General features: G+C 38.3%; 1 protein-coding gene across 7 annotated transcripts in view; it reads left to right on the top strand.

The window, feature by feature from the left end:
* Positions 1-19568, top strand: part of VTI1A (vesicle transport through interaction with t-SNAREs 1A) — a 464597-nt gene that overhangs the window by 11086 nt on the left and 433943 nt on the right. For all 7 annotated transcript variants that reach the window (XM_032177811.2, XM_032177843.2, XM_032177827.2 and 4 more), the window contains exons 2-3: positions 2237-2295; positions 6200-6310. In XM_032177811.2, coding sequence (XP_032033702.1) covers positions 2237-2295; positions 6200-6310 — 170 coding nt within the window. The remainder of the gene's footprint in view (positions 1-2236; positions 2296-6199; positions 6311-19568) is intronic.

Below are 19568 nucleotides of genomic sequence, written 5' to 3'. Positions count from 1 at the left end.
CGGGATGTTCCTCCTGATATGTAAATACACCATCTCAGTTTTGATCCAAGATAGGCCTGTCTTATTTTGTATTTTTCTCTATCACAAAAATGTAGTTTATTCTAACTGTAACTGTGTGAAGATACTAAAAGGGTTGAAATGTCCCAGAAGCAAATAAATTTGGGATCATCTATTAAATATTTAATCTGGCCATATGTAGATTTAACTTTTCAAGGAGGGAAAATCAAGTTGAATTCTAATCCCAAACGCCTGTTTTTCTTAGGGAGAAATATTGTGAGTACACATAAAACACCTTATGTGTCAACTGCTCCCCCTCCGTAGTTTGGGGATAACAAAGGGAAAGGGTTAAGATTAGCAGATTGTTTAGTGAATATATATATATATATATATATATTATATATATTTATTTTTTTTTTTTTTTTCACTGTCACCCGGGAGTGCAGTGGCACGATCTTGGCTCACTGCAACCTCCGCCTCCCGGGTTCAAGCAATTCTCCTGCCTCAGCCTCCAAAGTAGTTGGGATTACAGGTGCCCGCCACCACACCCAGCTAATTTTTTGTATTTTTAGTAGACACGGGGTTTCACTATGTTGGCCAGGATGGTCTCAAACTTCTGACCTCGTGATACACCCGCCTAGGCCTCCCAAAGTGCTGAGGTTACAGGCGTGAGCCACCGCGCCCGGCTAGTGAAATAATTTCTACTAAAGCTTCCCCACTAAGGATTGGCTGTCCTTCTGAAGGCTGGTCAGCTGGTAGGTGTTGTGCCCATTTCAAGCTTCATGACTTTTCTAGTCTGTTGTGTTAGTCAGGCTCATTAGGCTCCCATGTGACATAAACCCAGTTTTAAATAAAGAACAAGAAAGTTGTTGGCTCAAGAAACCAAACTATGATAAAGTCAAGCTTTTATACAGTCAAGCCATTTCAGTTATTTCAAGCCAGGAACTAACTATCTCTCTCTCTCTGTCTCTCAGTTGTGTTTCTTTTTAAATGCAGGATTTATTTTCAGCCATTGCACGCTTGCTTTCTTCTTGGAGCTAGACCAATGGATGCTAGCAGCTTCTAGGCTCATTTTTTCGTTACCAGGAGAAAGGAAAAGGCTTTCCCCTTGCTCTATAACTTTGATTGTTCTCCCCGGTTCATATATGCCTATCCCATCGCCCAACCCCCAGATGGATGTGGCCAGAGGATTGAGTTACTAAGATAAGTCCAGCTAGAATTAGATGCCCGTCATTTGCCAAGTCACTGTGACTGAAGAAGCAGAGTCTTTATGGAGATAGCATTTTCATTGTCCCGCTTGGTGAGGAAGGAGGCCTTTGAAGAGAGTAGGGGCTGTTGCCTGAGAAGAGAAGCATGCTAGGCAGACAAAAACTAGAGATGTTCAATACATTTGGTTTGCACAAAACTTAACTAGGGTATGTGAACAAATAGGCTGACTGGCTGGAATGAGGGTATGGGAAAGCTTTCTGAAATTGTCTGCCAGGACATGTCTCTCCTAGAGAAGGGGATTACAGTTGGGTTATAACTTGATTGTATTAGAAAAATAAACCACATACAGAGACTTAGCACTTTATAATATTAAAGTAATTTCACTTGCATCAAGCTTATTGGAGCTAAAAGTAATCCAGTAGATATTTTTTATTTCCATTTTAGAGAGTACAGAGTGAGTCTCAGAAAAAAAGAGAAAAATTTCTTGCCCAGGATCCCATAACCATTGAGTGAGATAGTAGCTTTCGGTTTGGAATCAGTAGTCCTAACTTCAAATATTTATTCCATTACACCTGATTCTCCATGCTACTGAAAGTACAATTTTTTTAAAGGATTGTTTTTGCCCAGTTTTAGGAAGCGTTTTTGTATATGACTTTTAAATTGTGTTAACAAATCAGTTATTCACAATTTATTAAAGTTATGACTTCACAGATTCCTTAGGCCAGCACAAATCTGCTCTTGTTGACTTAGTCTCTCCTAAAGGGCAACATAATTTTTAGTCTCTATTAAAAAATATGTCTCTCTTAAAAATGGTATCTCTTAATAATTAGGCACTCTATCGGATTATATGTTTCTAGATAGCCTAGAATCAATGGCTTAAAGTGGTTTCGAACCCACCAAAGAATGATATGCTCTTTTACCTTATGCTGTGTAATCTGACCAGAAAGGAGAAAGGCATATAAAAATTGAAGTTTTAAAATATTAAATTTATTTGTATCTTTAGCAATCTTGGTATTATTGTTTGTTTCAGATGAAAAGAAACAGATGGTTGCAAATGTGGAGAAACAGCTTGAAGAAGCGAAAGAACTGGTATGTACAGACAGTAATGTATTTTAACACACAGTGAGAGCCGTTTAAGCTAATGTCTTCCTCTAGCCTGTTTTATGCATTGTGGAAATGTGAAGCATTGCTGATTAGCATTTTATAATTCAGAATTTGTCAGTTTTTAAATTGAAGAGATTTTAGTAGCTTCTTGGGATTTTATTCTTCTTAGCAAGGGTGATTCATTAAATATCTATCTCTAATTTTTATTCCATCATAATGCGTTTCGTAACAGCTGTAAATAGCTAATGCTGGATAAAGGCATACTGGGTACCAGACACTGGATTAAAAATACGACTTGCTTTATAATATTTAATTTTCTCAATAACCATGTGAGACAATATTATTTGTCAAAAATGATAAAGGGTCTGATATTTTCTCCTATTTGCAAGCTCTCAAGTGAGCTTGCTACAGTTTCATAGATGACTAGAGAAGACACGAGACTCCTAGGTCAGAGACAAAAGATTTTTATTACTCACAACAATAGCAGTTGTCTGTGTTTCAGGCTGGTTGCATCAGTTCCTGAGTTTGAATTCCCACAGTGGTGATGCAGGCAGGCCTAGATGTATGCTTACAACAGCATTAGAATGCCTTAGAGGAATAGAACGAGAGCCTAGAAAATGTGCCACTTTCTAGCAGCCTATAAGCAAGGCTGTTGTTTGTCCCAGGGGGACACATTATTTCCTCTCCCTGAGCTACAAGCAAACACAATCCCGAAAAATGGCTCAGACAGAGTGCTCAGGACCTTGTATTCTTGGCATACCAGGCAACACATGTAGGAGCATGAGAGAACCTTGGCCGAGTGATTCTCAACACTGTTACTACTCCCATTTTGTGGATGGGGAGACTGAGACCTAGAAAGATGAAGTAACTTGTTGGAGGTCCCAAATCCTGTTAAGTGATAGAGTAAATATTTGTTCCTAGTTTGCTAAACCCAGAGCTCTGGTTCATCTACTACTTTTTTATATAAATAAATTAGTAAAACATGGAGCAAAAAAGGACTAAAAGTATTGTGTCTTAATTTGGGGTTTTAAAAGCCGACTACTACAAGCATGACTCAACTTGTTACTATGCATTGGGGGCCCTACGAGTGTGTTGCTTTTCTATTTTATTTTATTTTTGGTATAAAGTCTCACTCTGTCACCTAGGCTGGAGTATAGTGGCACAATCTCGGCTCACTGCAACCTCTGCCTCTTGGGCTCAAGCGATTCTCATGCCTCAGTGCTCCAAGTAGCTGGGTTTACAGAGCAATACCACACTTGGCTAATTTTGTTTGTTTGTTTGTTTGTTTATAGAGAGGGGGTTTTGTCATGTTAGCCAGGCTGGTCTTGAACTCGTGCCCTCAAGTGATCTGCCCGCCTTGGCCTCCCAAAGTGCTGGGATTACAGGCATGCACCACCACGCCTGGCTAATTTTGTATTTTTAGTAGAGATGGGGTTTCACCATGTTAGTCAGGCTGGTCTTGAACTCCTGACCGCAGGTGATCCACCCACTTGGCCTCCCAAAGTGCTGGGATTACAGGCCTGAGCCACTGTGCCCAGCCGATACTGCCCTTTTGATGAGGACCTTGGGAGAAAAACTTTTTTGATTTGACTATTGGGATTAATTGTGTTTCTGCTGACCATCTGGTTTGTATTAGTCTTTTCATCTTGCAATGATCTTTTCTCCCATTCTGCATTGGCCACATAAATGTTGTGACAACATGGAACAAGTGCACATTAGCCTCATTCTTGGTTTCATTTTAAGTGCTTGTTGTGTGTTTCCTTTTTCCGTCTTACCTACTTTTAATTTAAAGTATCCATGTAAAATATCTTCAACAAAAATATACTTAAGGCTCAGATTTTGGCTTGCAAGTATTTTTGCTGTTATTTTTCCAGATGATCCTGTTTACCTTGTTAGAACTAAATAATTGATGATCTCAGAGAATTGTTTTAAATAATTGTCTTGCTAAGTAATGATTTTATTTATTGGTGCTTCTCATTTATGTTGAGACATAATCATTTAAACTATCACTGTTTTAATCAAGGCTAATTAAAATTATCTTTTTTCTTTATAATAAATTGAAGCCTATTAATTGAAAGGTGATTGTGTGGTTTATCTGTATGCTACTATAGTTATTCAGTCGCTAACACTGAATACAGGTTTTATTAGTGATAAGCTGGTAGGGTTCTGGAAGGAACTTATTAGAAAGCTTTAAAAGGTAAACTACATGACAACATTTTTGCATGTGATTTTATCAGACATGGCCTGGGCCAATTTGTTGTTGTTACTGGTATTTATTTATTTATTCTTTGAGACGGAGTCTTGCTCCATCGCCCAGGCTGGAGTGCAGTGGCACGATCTCGGCTTACTGCAACCTCTACCTCTCCAGTTTAAGCAATTCTCCTGTCTCAGCCTCCCGAGTAGCTGGGACTACAGGCACCCGCCACCACACTCAGCTAATTTTTGTATTTTTAGTAGAGACGGGATTTCACCTTGTTGGTCAGGCTGGTCTCGAACTCCTGACCTCAGGTGATCTACCTGCCTCGGCCTCCCAAAGTGCTGGGATTACAGGGGTGAGCCACTGCGCCTGGCCTGGTTTTTATTTTTTAATGGCAACTACACGTAAGCCACTTCTGCTGTCTTGTATAGTGCTTGCTGTATCTTCTTCATCACTTGCAATCATCATTACTAGAGTTAATTTTAATCTAGCCATTATCAAGTAAGAGACACTGTTCTAAGTACATTATAAGAATTGCCTCATTTAATTTTCACAGCTGCTCTGTGAAAAAGATACTATTTTGTAAGTGGGAAAAGTAAGGCACAGAGACATTAAAAAACCTGTTCAAGATTCCAGGACTAATAAGTAGTAGAGCCTATGATGTCAACATAAGAGTCTGGCTTCAAAGCCTATGCCTAAACCATTATAGTATTTCTGCATTGCTGCCAATTAAACTCTTCTGTGTTGTATGCAAAGTATTATCTGATAGCAGGTTGTTAAAAAAAAAAAAAAGTGCCTTGCTGTGATTTCATTGAGCTATATGTAATTTAGCATATTACTGTATCCATTTAATGCCATATCAATGTGGTTATAAAGTATCGGGAGTTAGGATGAAGGTAAAGATCACACGTTGGTTGGTATGTGATTTTCCTAATTAGAGAACACCTGCCAGAATAAATGTCACCAAATAAGGCTTAGCTGATGTTTCATGGATTACCCATGGGAAATAATAGCTTACTTTATCTTCCCATAGTTGTGGAGGTTAACGGTCAGAAGACAAAACCCGGTTGGATTGAATGATGGGCTATTCCAAGTATACTGAAATCAAATTATTAATAATGTTTGGGTTAATGTGTATCTTTTATTTTATTTTATTTTTGAGATGGAGTCTTGCTCTGTCACCTAGGCTGGAAGGAGTGCAGTGGTGCAATCTCAGCTCACTGCAATCTCTGCCTGCCAGGTTCAAGCTATTCTCCTGCCTCAGCCTTCTGAGTAACTGGGATTACAGGTGCCCACCACCACGCCCAGCTAATTTGGTATTTTTAGTGGAGACGGGGTTTTGCCATGTTGCCCAAGCCGTTCTCAAACTCCTGACCTCAAGTGATCCACCCGCCTTGGCCTCCCAAAGTGTTGGGATGACGGGCGTGAGCCACTACGCCTGGCCAAATGTGTATGTTTTAACAAAGCATGTACCTGAGCACAAATGTGTGTCACTTGGCAAGTACTCAGAATTGTTGAACTAAACAAAAATTAAGTGTAAAAGTAGTTTCAGTGTTATTTGATCATTCAGCACCCTGAACCTGGTTCCTGAACTACAAAATGAGGAACTGGAATTAGATCCTTTCAGCCGCAAACATTTGTTCGAATAAGAGTAACAGTGGTTTAAATCACATTTTTCTCTCCCCCTTCTAGCTTGAACAGATGGATTTGGAAGTCCGAGAGATACCACCCCAAAGTCGAGGGATGTACAGCAACAGAATGAGAAGCTACAAACAAGAAATGGGAAAACTCGAAACAGATTTTGTGAGTCAAATTCGACCCTTTGTCATATTTACTTTTTTTAAAAATTATTTCCTCCTCATGCCTCAGTCAGCATTAAATGCACAGTCTTTTGGGCTCATGTAGAAGACAAGTAACAGCTTTCATTCTTTGTGAGTTAGGGACCTAAAAAATGGTTATAGAGATAGCTAATGGTGGAACTTAAGGTATGTTGGGTTAATGACTCACAAATAGATCCAAATCATGCAGCCTTTTGAGTCTGAATGGTATTTTACTGATACTTAACATTTATTAAAATTTTGAAACTCAGTTTCTGGCCTTTCAGGGTTTGGAGCCTTTAAGAGGCAGCCTGTACATTTGTAGCTCCTGGACTTCAGGGGCTCATAGTCTCCTGAAAGCATATCTGTATTTTTGGATGCATGTTTCCATGTGTATTTTTTCCCGGGATAAACTCCATAGACTTTATTAGATTCTTAATAGGATATATCATACCCTTCCTCCAAAAGATAAAAGAAACCACTTTCAATTGACAGTTTATATGTGATCCTTTATATTAATTGCCCATGAGAATATTTAGCTGTCTCTTCCTATGTATCTGGCTTTCAACTGTATCTGCTTTATAGCAAATTTAAGAATATAAATGTAAAGACATAATGTTAAAGTTGTTAGTAATTAGAAATTAATAGGAGTAGAAAAGATACAGCTAAGTAATTCCACTCCTGAATATATGTCCAAAAAAAAAATTGAAAGCAGAGTCTCAGAGAGAGATTTGCACATCCATATTCATAGCAGCATTTTCACAATAGCAGAGAGGTAGAAGCAACCTAAGCATCCATTGTTAAATAAATGGATACACAAAATGTGGTATATCCATGCAATGGAATATTATTCAGCCTTAAAAAAGAAAGGAGATTCTGTCACATGCAACAACTTGAATGAACCTCGAGGACATTATGCTATGTGAAATAAGTCACTCACAAAGACAAATACTACATAATTCCACTGATATGAGGTATCTAGAGTAGTCAGATTCATAGAAACAGAAAGTAGAATGGTAGTTACCAGGGACTTGAGGGGAGGGAGAAATGGAGAGTTGTTTCATAGGCAAAGAGTTTCAGTTTTGCCAGACTGAAACTTACAAAAAGTTCTGGAGATTGGTTACTCAACAATGTGAATATATTTAACACCACTGAACCATACACTTAAAAATGGTTAAAATGGTAAATTTTATGTTATGTGATTTTACCACAATTAAAAATAAAAAGATACAGATAAAAAATGTTTTAAAAACCCTGCTAATGGTAAAAGATCAAAGAAGTTAACACAATAACAACTAACTGTTCTTATAGGCTGGCACAGAAATTCGGTTTTCAGCAAATTAATGAAATTTCATATGACTCACATTAAAAAATAAAAAGATACAGGTGAGGAAAGATCTGAGCCTTACCTATGAGCAACAAAAGTCATGTGTTGGGTGATAAATCAGCTGTATTTCTGAATCTGGGGCCCAAATTCACAAGGGAAGTCGAGAATGTATAAGGATCTTTCCACCTCAGTTCTTGCCTTAGGTGTTTTGCTTTTGGAGGGTACAGCTTCTAGGCTACCGTGTACTTTTCCGCTGTAAGACCAACATCAATGGACCTGTTAGAAATCCCTCTTAGAGTCTGAAAATAGGGTGATTTGCAGTTATGCATGCTTGTTTTGTATTTGAATGGCTATTATCCTGATAAGTTGAGGTGGATCACATCAATAACTCTGATGCCTTTTAGACTGTGCTCCTATTAATTAAAAAAATTAAAACTCGGCCGGGCACGGTGGCTCACGCTTGTAATCCCAGCACTTTGGGAGGCTGAGGCGGGCGGATCACGAGGTCAGGAGATCGAGACCACGGTGAAACCCCGTCTCTACTAAAAATACAAAAAAAAAATTAGCCAGGCGTGGTGGCGGGCACCTGTAGTCCCAGCTACTTGGAGAGGCTGAGGCAGGAGAATGGTGTGAACCCGGGAGGCAGAGCTTGCAGTGAGCCGAGATTGCGCCACTGCACTCCAGCCTGGGCGACAGAGCGAGACTCCGTCTCAAAAAAAAAAAAAAAAAAAATTAAAACTCATGATGGGCCCAAATTGATAAAATAAATATGTGTGCCTAAGTATGTGCCCTGTACTAGGTAAAATTTTCTCCAGCTGCTTTGTGAAAGGCTAGTTTTTCTCAGTAAAAATATGAAATATACTGAGAAAATTGGATTAAGAACTTGACAACTCAAATTTATACTGAGAAAATTCTAATTGAAGTTAAAATTTCAATATAAATGATGAAAGCAAAATAACATAAAGATTATTTTAGCTTGCTTACCTCATTTTTCATGGAACTCTTTTCTGAAGATTTTTCTTAGTTCTAGAAAAACAAAGGGTATGAATTTGCTAGGGCTGTGACAAAAAGTACCACAGACTGGGTGGCTTAAGCAACAGAAATTTGTTTTCTCACAATTCTGGAAACTGGAAGTTGGAGTTCAAGGTGTTGGCAGGTGTGGTTCCTTTTGAGGCCTCTCTCCTTGATCTTTAGATGGCTTCTCCCCATGTCTTCATATGTCTTCCCTCTGCACGTTTCCATGTCCCAATTTCCTCATATAAGACATCAGTTGTATTGAATTAAGGCCCACACGAATGCACACAAATGACATCATTGTGATGTAATCACCTCTTTGAAGACCCTATCTCCAGAGGCAGTCACATTCTCAGTATGGGAATCAAGACTTCAACATATGAATTTAGAAGAGACACAATTCAGTTTGTAATGTTTAGGTCAGTTTTAATCTTTTATTCTTAATTTTTTTTTTCAGAAATTAAATTATTTCTGTGGCTTATAAGTCAGCTAACCCAATCTTTAGTCTTTTTTGTTTCCCAAAGAGTACAATACTGGATAAAGTCCTTTAGGTATTTGGAAATTGTATACTTGGATAAGTGTTCCTTTCTGGGCTATATTTTCTATTATAAAGAAAAATGGAACCAATAACCATGAAACTAAAAATTTATTCTCTAGGCCAGGGATGTCCAATTTTTTAGCTTACCTGGGCCACATTGGAAGAAGAATTGTCTTGGGCTACACATAAAATATCCTAACACTGATGATAGCTGATGAGCTAAAAAAAAAAAAATAGCAGAAAACCTCATAATGTTTTAAGAAAGTTTATGAATTTGTGTTGGGCCGCAAAAAGCCATCCTGGGCTGCCTGCAGCCTGCTGGCTGTGGGTTACACTAACTTGATATAGGCTATCATTAACAATTCATGTATTTGTATGTATATTTGCTACCACAGCTTTCTTCTACCATGTTAGGAAGCATCTTTCACCACCACTACTTCTATTGAATAGGAATTTACAGTTTGTAAATTACTTTAACATACATTATTTCATTTCATTGTGTGAAGAATATACAGAGCAGATATGGATTACTATCCTCATTTACACATGATAGAACAAAGAGGCTTAGATTAATTATAGATTTCATTCAACAAGAGTTTCTTGAGTACTATGGTGTGTCAGGCACTGTCTGAGGTGCTAGAATGCAGCAGTGGTGAACAAGATAAAGTTCTACTTGTCACATAGTTTAAATTATAGCGGGGGAAAAAATCTAGTGGGAGAGACAACAAACAAATACATACACATTATAATTTCAGGTAGAGATACATTATATTAAGTGAATAAATGAATAGAGAGTGACCAGCAGGGTGATTGTGGCCATTTGTGCTTGGGTGTTCTCTACCGTTTAAGAGAGAGGAAGAAACGTGTGTGTGCTTGCAGAGAAAGCAGAGGAAAGATCTGTGAGGGCATTGTAGGCTGTGGTAAAGACCTTGGCTTTTATTCTGGGTTGCGGAAAGGCCACTGGAGGACTTTGAGAAGTGAACGGTCCTTCCACTCCTGTTTTACAGCTTTGTTCGTTTTACCACACCGTCTCACATGATATATTTGAATAGAGTGTAGAAAATATTGACATCACTCCCTTGTTTTAATTATTATTTCTTTTATTGATCTAATCTTTTTTTTTAATGAATGGAGAATATCTATTTAAAGATACTTGATAACTTTCGTATGCTGACATACCATACCTAGAAATATTGAATTTCAAGAAAGGCTAGCAGAGATGGTTCTTCAGCTCTGTGTTTATTGCACTTGAAGCCGTTCTCCTGTTCCTCTTGTAATAGCAAGACTTTGGGGGAGCATTTATGCCCATAGGGAGGGGCAGAGGACAACTCAATACTGTTTTCTTTGACTCGTTTGTCCACTTGCTTTCTTTCCCCAGCCGCTCCTTCCCCTCTGCCTACCCTTTGGATGTCTGGATCCTTCAGGCTTCCTCAGTACTTACTCCCATAACCTCCTCTGTGTGTTATCATCTTTCCCGTTCCTTCCATGGCTGCGTCTATACTGACTGGTATTTGTAGCCCAGACCTCTTGGTAGTTCCGGGTTTATACTTCTTACTATTTATCCCAGTCTTTTAAACACACTCAGATTCAACAAGTGCTGGTTACTTCAGAGTTATCGTTAATTTTTCAACCTTGTACATCCACTGGGTCACTGAGAATTAGCAGATCTACCACCTAAATATCTCTACTACTGGAAGCCTTTATGGTTTCTCTATCTGGATAATTATAGTACTATTTGCTAATTCTGTTCTTCTGTCATTCAAAACCCTCTACACCATTCCATAATTATTGAATACACTGATCTGTATATGTCATGCCATTACACAAAATCCCAGACTCCTCATTGCCTGCTGAATAAAATCCAGGTCAATTTCTAGGTATTCTATCCTGTTCCATTGCTTCTTCACATGTCTAATAATTTTATTATAGTATACTTGCTGTTATAGCCTCTATATTGTTATAAAGCCTAGATTTTATTATTGTTTTTTAGAACAGTACATCTCAACCTTTTTTTTCATTATCACTTCTCTAAGGATACTTTTTAGACATGTTTTTCCTAATCATCTCACTCCTTCCCCTATGAAATTTTAATACCACTGATATTCTGTATCTGTACATCTCTTCATGTACTATGGCTCCTTGGAGAGCCACACATCTTTGTAATATCTTAAGATTCATCGTACTCCCAAGAAGTAATTTTTGACTCTGTGGACATAATATTGCTCCTGTTGACAATGCATGCGTTAGACAACGTGAGGCTTTATTCAGGCAGTTAGATAATTTACTGGCAAGTCAGATTGGTCCTTTCAGAGTTTATTGTTAGATTTTGTTAGAACACGTTTAGAGTAGCCCGACTTTTACGGTGTGGCCTTTCTTGGGTTCCTTTTGAATGACTGGAGTGTTTAGTAAGTGCTCTCTCCCCTATGTTTGTTTGGAATTCCATCTCTCTGCCCTGGGCAACCTCTAAAATAACCATTCAATCCATTACTCCCCAGTAGCTGTTCTCTGTGAGACCTCGTGGGTTCTCATCCTCTACATATGCCAGTTCATTTTCAGCCAAAGACTTAGGGGACCACTTTCTCGATTTCTGGAGCTCCTTCTTTTTGTGGCTCCTTCTCACTATTACCCTGCTATGTTCGATGATGCATCCCAGCAGTCCTAAATCCAGTGTCTGCCTCCTAAGTTCAGTGACTTGCTGCACTCCCTGTGGGCTCCCCCTCCATGTGCTGCAATTGGGAAAGTGCCTCCAGGCTGAGAGCCACGCGGGGCTCATTTCACATGTTTTTCTTCTTTAAAGAATTAACGCTCCTCCACTGCTTGTTGTCCAACTTTGGAAAACAATTGGTTCATGCATTTTGTCCATGTTGACAGTTGTTTAGAACAGGAGGGTTTGTCTTGTACCAATTACCCCACCATGGCAGGACATGAAAGTTCAGTGTAGATTTAGTGTTTCTTAATTCCTTAACAGATAGTTTTATATATCAGAGAATGAAAAATAATAGTCTGCTGTTTACTGTAGGGAAGTTGAAACTTTCCCTCTCAAAGGTTGAGTCGAAGTATGCTAAAATGAATTGACACTAGACAGATTAACGGGAAAAACTAAACAAAATGTATTGTGTGCGTAAATAGTAGGGCCAGATAACTGAAGCTTTTATACTGTAGTGCAGAAAAGCATAGAGGTTTGGAGTGTGGGAACAGGTTATCAGAGCAAGAGGGGAGGAAGGCAAGCAAAGGTTGTCTTGGCTCTGCTGATGGAGCCTCGCAGGCAGCAGTCCCCCCGGAAGAATGGATGGGAGCCTGTGGAAAAGCTTCCTCTGTTACCTTTAAAAGTGCCGGGCGCGGTGGTTCACGCCTGTAATCCCAGCACTTTGGGAGGCCGAGGCGGGCGGATTACTTGAGGTCAGGAGTTTACATACCAATGTTCACGTACCAGCCTGGCCAACATGGTGAAACCCCATCTCTACTAAAATTACAAAAATTAGCCGGGCATGGTGGCACACACTTGTAATCCCAGCTACCCAGGAGGCCAAGGCCTCCCTTGAATCCGGGAGGCGGAGGTTGCAGTGAGCTGAGATCGTGCCACTAAACTCCAGCCTGGGCAACAGAGCGAGACTCAGTCTCAAAAAATAAAATAAAATAAAATACAAAAGCGTCAGACTTTCAGTCACCTTTTCCTGTGAGTTCATCTTTCCAAGATCTGGGTAAAGCCAATACGGGTCAGGGTGGGGGCGCTCAGAGAAAGCCTGTTTTGCATTTGCTGTTGACTTAACTAATATTGATTTCCTCTACAAATGCAAATCTCCAGCTTTTCAGAGCCATTCTTGTGTTTGTAGCCCCTCTGAATAGCCATCTCAAAAATACGCCAAAGAAGTATATTTTGGGGTGGCATATTTTGGTTTTCTTCATACGGTGGCTTATCATAGAATATAATTTGTAACTGACTAAATACCTGTTTAAAGGATTTTAAAATTCATGCAGTGATTTGCAGTCAGCATCATGTGTGTGGAAGGGTGCTAAGGAAAGTTAGTGGTCATACTTATGTGTCCATTTATACTGTTACCATTCCTGATTATTTTGTTCACTTACCTAATTTCATTCTTCTTCTTGTTTTGTTTGTTTGTTTGTTTGTTTGTTTGTTTGTTTTTGCTTCTTACAGCTTATTATTGTTCATTTTTGGCTTCTTGTGTAGCCTCAAAGGAAGTTAGGAATATTAGGTTCAGAGAGGTCAAATCTAATCACCTTATTTTTTAGATGAAGAAATGGAGGACTGAGGAGACCAAATGACTTACTCTAAAGTCACACTGCTTTCTGGAGCCAGAATCAGAATCGAGTAACTAAGCACCCGTTTTAATGTTCTCTTCATAATCCTTTACAACCTGCCCACCTTTGAGTTTCCATAAAAATTTATTTAATAGTCTGTTTAGGTATTTGTAAACAACTTTTTTTAAAAAAAAAGAATTAGAATTCCTGTAAGCTGTTCTTGTAATTTCTTCCTTCAACATTGATATGAGGTTAGCTAGGGCCTTCTCATGTCAGAATGTTCCAGGAAAATGAACCAGCCAAGAGGGAAAAAAAAATGTAGTTAAGGATTTTTTCAAGTTTAAGATTACTGTTTGCTTCTTAAGAAAATTAAAGCAAATTTTAAAACCCTAAATTTATACAAACAAAAAACCCTCCAAAATTGTATGAAATGTTTGACCAAGTCTCAGTAAATAGAAAAAGAAAGAAACAAGTAAGTGATGTGCCAGTATAAGGTTCTAAAGGTTATGAGGACATGGTGTGTTGAATGCTTTTTCACGTCTCTGATATTGTGCTATGATGCTAGCACCATCTTGTGGTTGATTTATATAGTTGCATATTTCTTTTTTCTTGTAACAAAGCTGAACTTCCTTTAAGACATACACGGAAGGATTTGGGGTGAATGATTGGATCGTAATGAATGTTAAAAAGAGAGCTTTCTAGCCCCAGTCTCAAGTTCACTTCTATCCCAGGTCAGTGGTGCCCGAATGCAGCCTTTTCCTGTTTGGCAGGCTATGTGATGTGATTGTTAGACCAGCTCCTAGTGCAGAGCTGTCTACATCAGAGAATGGCACTTCTATTGACAGTCTCAGCAGTGAGGCTGAATGGTCCTAGAAATCCAACTACCTGCAGACTATCGGAGTTGGTCCCTTAGGTCAGGGTTCAAAGGATGTTGTGGAACAGCTTGAAGCTTTTACTGATACTACCTGTACTCTCTCTTTTCATAGGTGAATGGACAACTTGAGTATCTGAGTTTATGAGTAAAGCCAGTACCCATATTCTTTTTTTTTTTTTTAACTCGAGATAAACTAAAGAAGTTCAAATGAGAAAGGTGAATTTAAATTTTGATTTTTGTTGAAAGGTCAAGAACGTATGCTTCTGTTTACATTTTATCTTTTTTGTACTTACAGCTTCCTGGGATATTTTACTTCTGTTTCAGTGGAAGCTATGGGAAACCATGAAAACATGTGTTAGAGGTTTGGATAGTCTCAGTGGTAATATGTGGTAACCGTAGCATCAGCTAATCCTTCTTACAGGACCATAAGTGCATTCTAAAAAGAAATGAGAAAGGCTAGACAGAACCACCTCAGAAAAGAAAATTTTCTTTACTGTGTACACTTAATGAATATGCCTGCTATTTTAAAAAATTACATTTGGTGTTTGATTCTGTGTAAACATAATACCTGGTCATTATAGAATATTCTGAAAATGAAGAAGAGTAAAAAAGAAAAAAAAATCACCAGTAGCCCCTATTTTTGATTTTGGTTTGTTTTTTCCAGTCTTCTCTCCCCTTCTCCCTTGCATAATTTATTGTTTTATTTTATATAACGATGAGGTCATTTGATCCACTTTTTTTTTTTTTTCTTCTTTTTGAGACAGAATCTTGCTCTGTTGCCAGGCTGGAGTGCAGTGGCATGATCTCAGCTCATTGCAACCTCCGCCTCCTGGGTTCAGGCGGTTCTCCTGCCTCAGCCTCCCGAGTAGCTGGGACTACAGGTGCGCGCCACCATGTCCAGCTAATTTTTGTATTTTTAGTAGAGACGGGGTTTCACCATGTTGGCCAGGATGGTCTTGATCTCTTGACCTCGTGATCCACCCACCTTGGCTTCTCAAAGTGCTAGGATTACAGGTGTGAGCCACCATGCCCGTCCCACATTTTTTCTAAATAAAAGATTGTAACATTAGTATTTTCCATTTCTATAAATTCTTGATCATTTTAATGGGCGCATAATATTTCCTTGAATGATGTTAGCTAACCTTTTGTTGAATCCTAGTATATTTCCATTTACCTCCTTTACCATTTATTGTGCTGCAATGAACATATTTGAACAGGATTATTTAATTAGGATCATCTCTCAGAAGGCAGATGACCAAGTGAAAGGGTATCAACAGTTTTATGGCTCTTAATAAAATATGCCTAGAACTGCATTTTTATTGTGGCTCATCAAATCACTTTTGTTCTTTCTCCATATTTTCTCTGTGTTAGAATGTGACTTTAAAAATAAAAATCATAGGTAGACCAGGACTAAGTACTTTACATGCATTACTCATTTAATCCACAAACAATTATATAAGAAATATACTGTTGTTTATGATTGTGGGGATTTTACAGATTCTATAATTAAATACAACTGAGATTCCTTATTCTAAGGTACTCTTCCATGGAAGATACATTTAATGTTAGTAATGCTAGCAAATTTGCATGGTTCTCAGAATCTGGCCTTACCCTAAATCCATTTTACATACTTAGCATTTCTTAATCAGAAACTGAAGAATATTTCTTTTAGTTATTTGGATATGACTATGACTTTTTTTTTTTTTTTTTTGAGACAGAGTCTCACTCTGTTGCCCAGGCTGGAGTGCAGTGGTGTGATCTCAGCTCACTGCAAGCTCTGCCTCCTGGGTTCACGCCATTCTCCTGCCTCAGCTTCCCAAGTAACTGGGACCACGGGCACCCACCACCACACCTGGCTAATTTTTTTTTTGTATTTTTAGTAGGGACGGGGTTTCACCGTGGTCTCCATCTCCTGACCTTGTGATCTGCCCGCCTCAGCCTCCCAAAGTGCTGGGATTACAGGCGTGAGCCACCGTGCCCGGCGACTATGACCTTTAAGAGAGAAAGTACTACTCTATTTATATATTATGTGCACGTGCATACCCATTCTTTTCCTTGTTTGCATTCATTTTCTTTTCTTCATTCATTCTTTTTTTTTTTTTAAGACAGGGTTTTGCTCTGTCACCCAGGCTAGAGTACAGTGGTGCACAGATCACAGTAGCCTTGACCTCCTAGGCTCAAGTGATCTTCTCACCTTATCCTCCAGAGTAGCTGGGACTACTGGTGCAAGCCACCACAGCTGGCTATTTTTAAAATCTTTTTGTAGAGACAGGGTCTCCCTATGTCACCCAGGCTGGTCTCCAACTCCTGGACTCAAGTGATCCTCCAGTCTCGGCCTCCCAAAGTGCTGGGATTACAGGCATGAGCCACCATGCCTGGCCTGCATTCAGTTTCTTAAAAAGTTGGTTCTCCATTACTAAGGCTCTGCTAGGTGAAATTGTTAGAAAATCATCATGCAATTGCCCTTCATTGTTTATAGGATTCTTATTCCTGGCCTTGACCTTGGTAAATCTTCTCACAGAGCTCCCTTTAATTTCAAAGGCCAACACAGGAAAGGGACCCATCAGGTAGAGAATTTGCCAAAAATCTATCCTCACCTGTTGTCAGCACCTTCTGGGAGCTGATGTGTGCTTGTGTATCACCCTGTTCTCCTTATCCAAGAGCCTATAAAAGATTTGTGTTCTTGGCCCTTCTCCTCATCGTGTACACTTGATTAGAATAATGTTACGTGTTAAAGATTTTATTGTTAGTCCTATGTGCCGAATTTGAGGTTGGTCTTAATAGATTTTCTTCACTTTGGAAACTCTGACACTTTCTTCCAATGTGACTATTTTTATAATGACAACTTTGGGCTTGAAAGTGTTTGCCTTTATTTAGCTTCTGTAGAATTTTATAATCTGTAAAATAACTTCCATGTTCACTGTAGTCATTGCCAAAGTTGAAGCGTGTCCTGATACAGATATCTGTGTGCATATGCACCCACACAGTCATGTGCGTGTAAATTCTTTTTAAGTTTATGTCAGATTCCTGATTGAATTCTGCAATTTAATTGCAGTTTTTTTCCTACCTTAACAGTGATTTTTCATCATTGGAATTATAGCTATGCTACCATTTTATGGCAGAAGGAGCAAATTTTTGCTATGACTTTTTGGCATTTCTAGTTGCTTGAGTTTTCCGATGAAGTATATATTTTGCAGAAACAGTGCTAACTTGCTTTATATATGTATATAATTTATTGGTTTTAATACAGTTGTTTCTGTTTATAATCCTTCTTAAATGACTTAACAAATTATTATCAACTTCTGTTTGCTTGTTTTGCCCAGTGACTTTGATCTTACCTAGGAAATAAAGAGCAAAGATAAAACCAGATAAGATTTTGAGAGATTAATTATAAACTGATGACAAATTTGGCTTTATTGTTAGATGGCACTAGATGGCACTGTTTGTTTGCAGAGTGCCATTTTTTAAAAAAGAAACTATGGTAGTAACTGAAATTACTGCCTCATGAATAAAATATTTCTGATGGGATTTGCATTTCTATATTGGCTGAAGACACTGTGTTGAATGTTTTATTAACCAGCCCAGTGCAACTGTCAGCCTATTAAAGAGATCCAATGGTCCCTGTTTAGATAAATAAGCTAAATAAATCCAATTCGTCAAATTGTGTTCCTGGCTGTTTATTTTCCATTCTTTTGATGTACAGTTTATTTTAAGTTAAAGCCACATCGGTTTAAAAATTAATGGGAAAATGTTATTTGGTGTTTGGAACATGAAGAAGCTAATTGCCATCGTCAAAAAGCCAGCTCTGTTTTAATGTTAAATTGTTTGCTCATAAATAGTAAACTTTTTAGTGGTTGCTTACAGACTGTCCCATGGTCAAAAATAGTCCAATATTCTGCAAATATATGGCCAGAAACTGTGTTATCGAGACTAGTAGAACCTCTGTTTAATTTCCCTGGGAAAAGTACTGCATAGTTTAAAAGACAAGCCTTTTCCTTGGCTTTCCCTTTGAGTCACTCTCATTTTTCATGTATGGTATACTATTCCTTAGAAAGAAAAGTAGCTAATTGATTTTTAAATGAAATGCCTTTTATGAACGTACTTGCTAGTCACTCTCCTGGTAAAATATCAAACATTAGAGAAGAGACAGTGATGCTGTGGTAGTGATGTTGCTGAAAGGACCAGAGGCCTCAAGGTGATGGCTCAGCCTGGTAGTGATGTGCACATGTTCATTGTCCTCTTAAGGCTTACTTACATTCCAGAAATCTTGAAACTCACAATTTATTACCACAAACTGAACTAGAAGATTTCATACTTTGGCCCTAGGGTTACAAAAATATTTGAATAAAGTGTGTCAATTTTGCACTTTGCTAAACTGAAGTAAGGTAGCAATTTGAAATGACACATCATGATTCCAGTGTCTCATTTCTTTTTTCATAAGTCTTCACTTGCTTTCATACCATTCTTATTGTCTTTACCCAGTTCCACATTTGTGAGATGTGGAACAAAATTTAAAATGGGTTAGGCACTTTTGACTTAGCATATAGCTTTTAGGTGAGTTTAGCTGGTTGTGTTAAAGATTGAGCCAGATCTGATCTCTAGGGTGAAGATTTTTAAACTGTGTAATAGTAGTTGAGTTTTGCTGTGCCAACTATTTTAAGCTTTCTTATACAAGAAGTTAAATTGAGACTAGAATAGAATTTGCCAGAGACTTTTCTGATGATTTCAAGTCCTGTAAGCCTAGCAGAAAATGGACCATGTGTACAAATAGCTTCATTTTTTGCTTATATTGTTTTGTTTGACTTTGTGTCCTTTAGTTCCCAAAACTGGATAAATTATGTTTTAGGAGTAAAAACAAATAACAACTGTGCAGTCAAATTGTGCTTTTGGCTTTTCTTTTAAGAAGTTCATCAGATCATGGATTAAAAGCCTTTGCTAGAAATGCCTCTGAAATGCTTAAGTGCGAACATACTGGGAAACCTCAAGAAACGAGACTGCATCCTCAGTGCATTTTATTAGTTCTTGAGGCTCCTCATATCTTTGCAAATACGCCAAAGCTATTACAAGTCAAGCTCCATCAAAGAAGATTCTAAGGAAATGTCCAAATTTTCTCATTCTCCATTTGGTTCTGTTAAGTATTATTTAAACAAGTTACCACTGTCTTGGACTTGGAAATGTACTGTGAAATGAAGACTTCTTTTATTAGTCATGAAGAATTTGACCTGCAATTG

This window comes from Hylobates moloch, unplaced genomic scaffold (genome assembly GCF_009828535.3).
Source record: "Hylobates moloch isolate HMO894 unplaced genomic scaffold, HMol_V3 SCAFFOLD_3, whole genome shotgun sequence".
Lineage (NCBI taxonomy): Eukaryota > Metazoa > Chordata > Mammalia > Primates > Hylobatidae > Hylobates > Hylobates moloch.
This window is presented reverse-complemented; position numbering and strand designations above follow the sequence as displayed.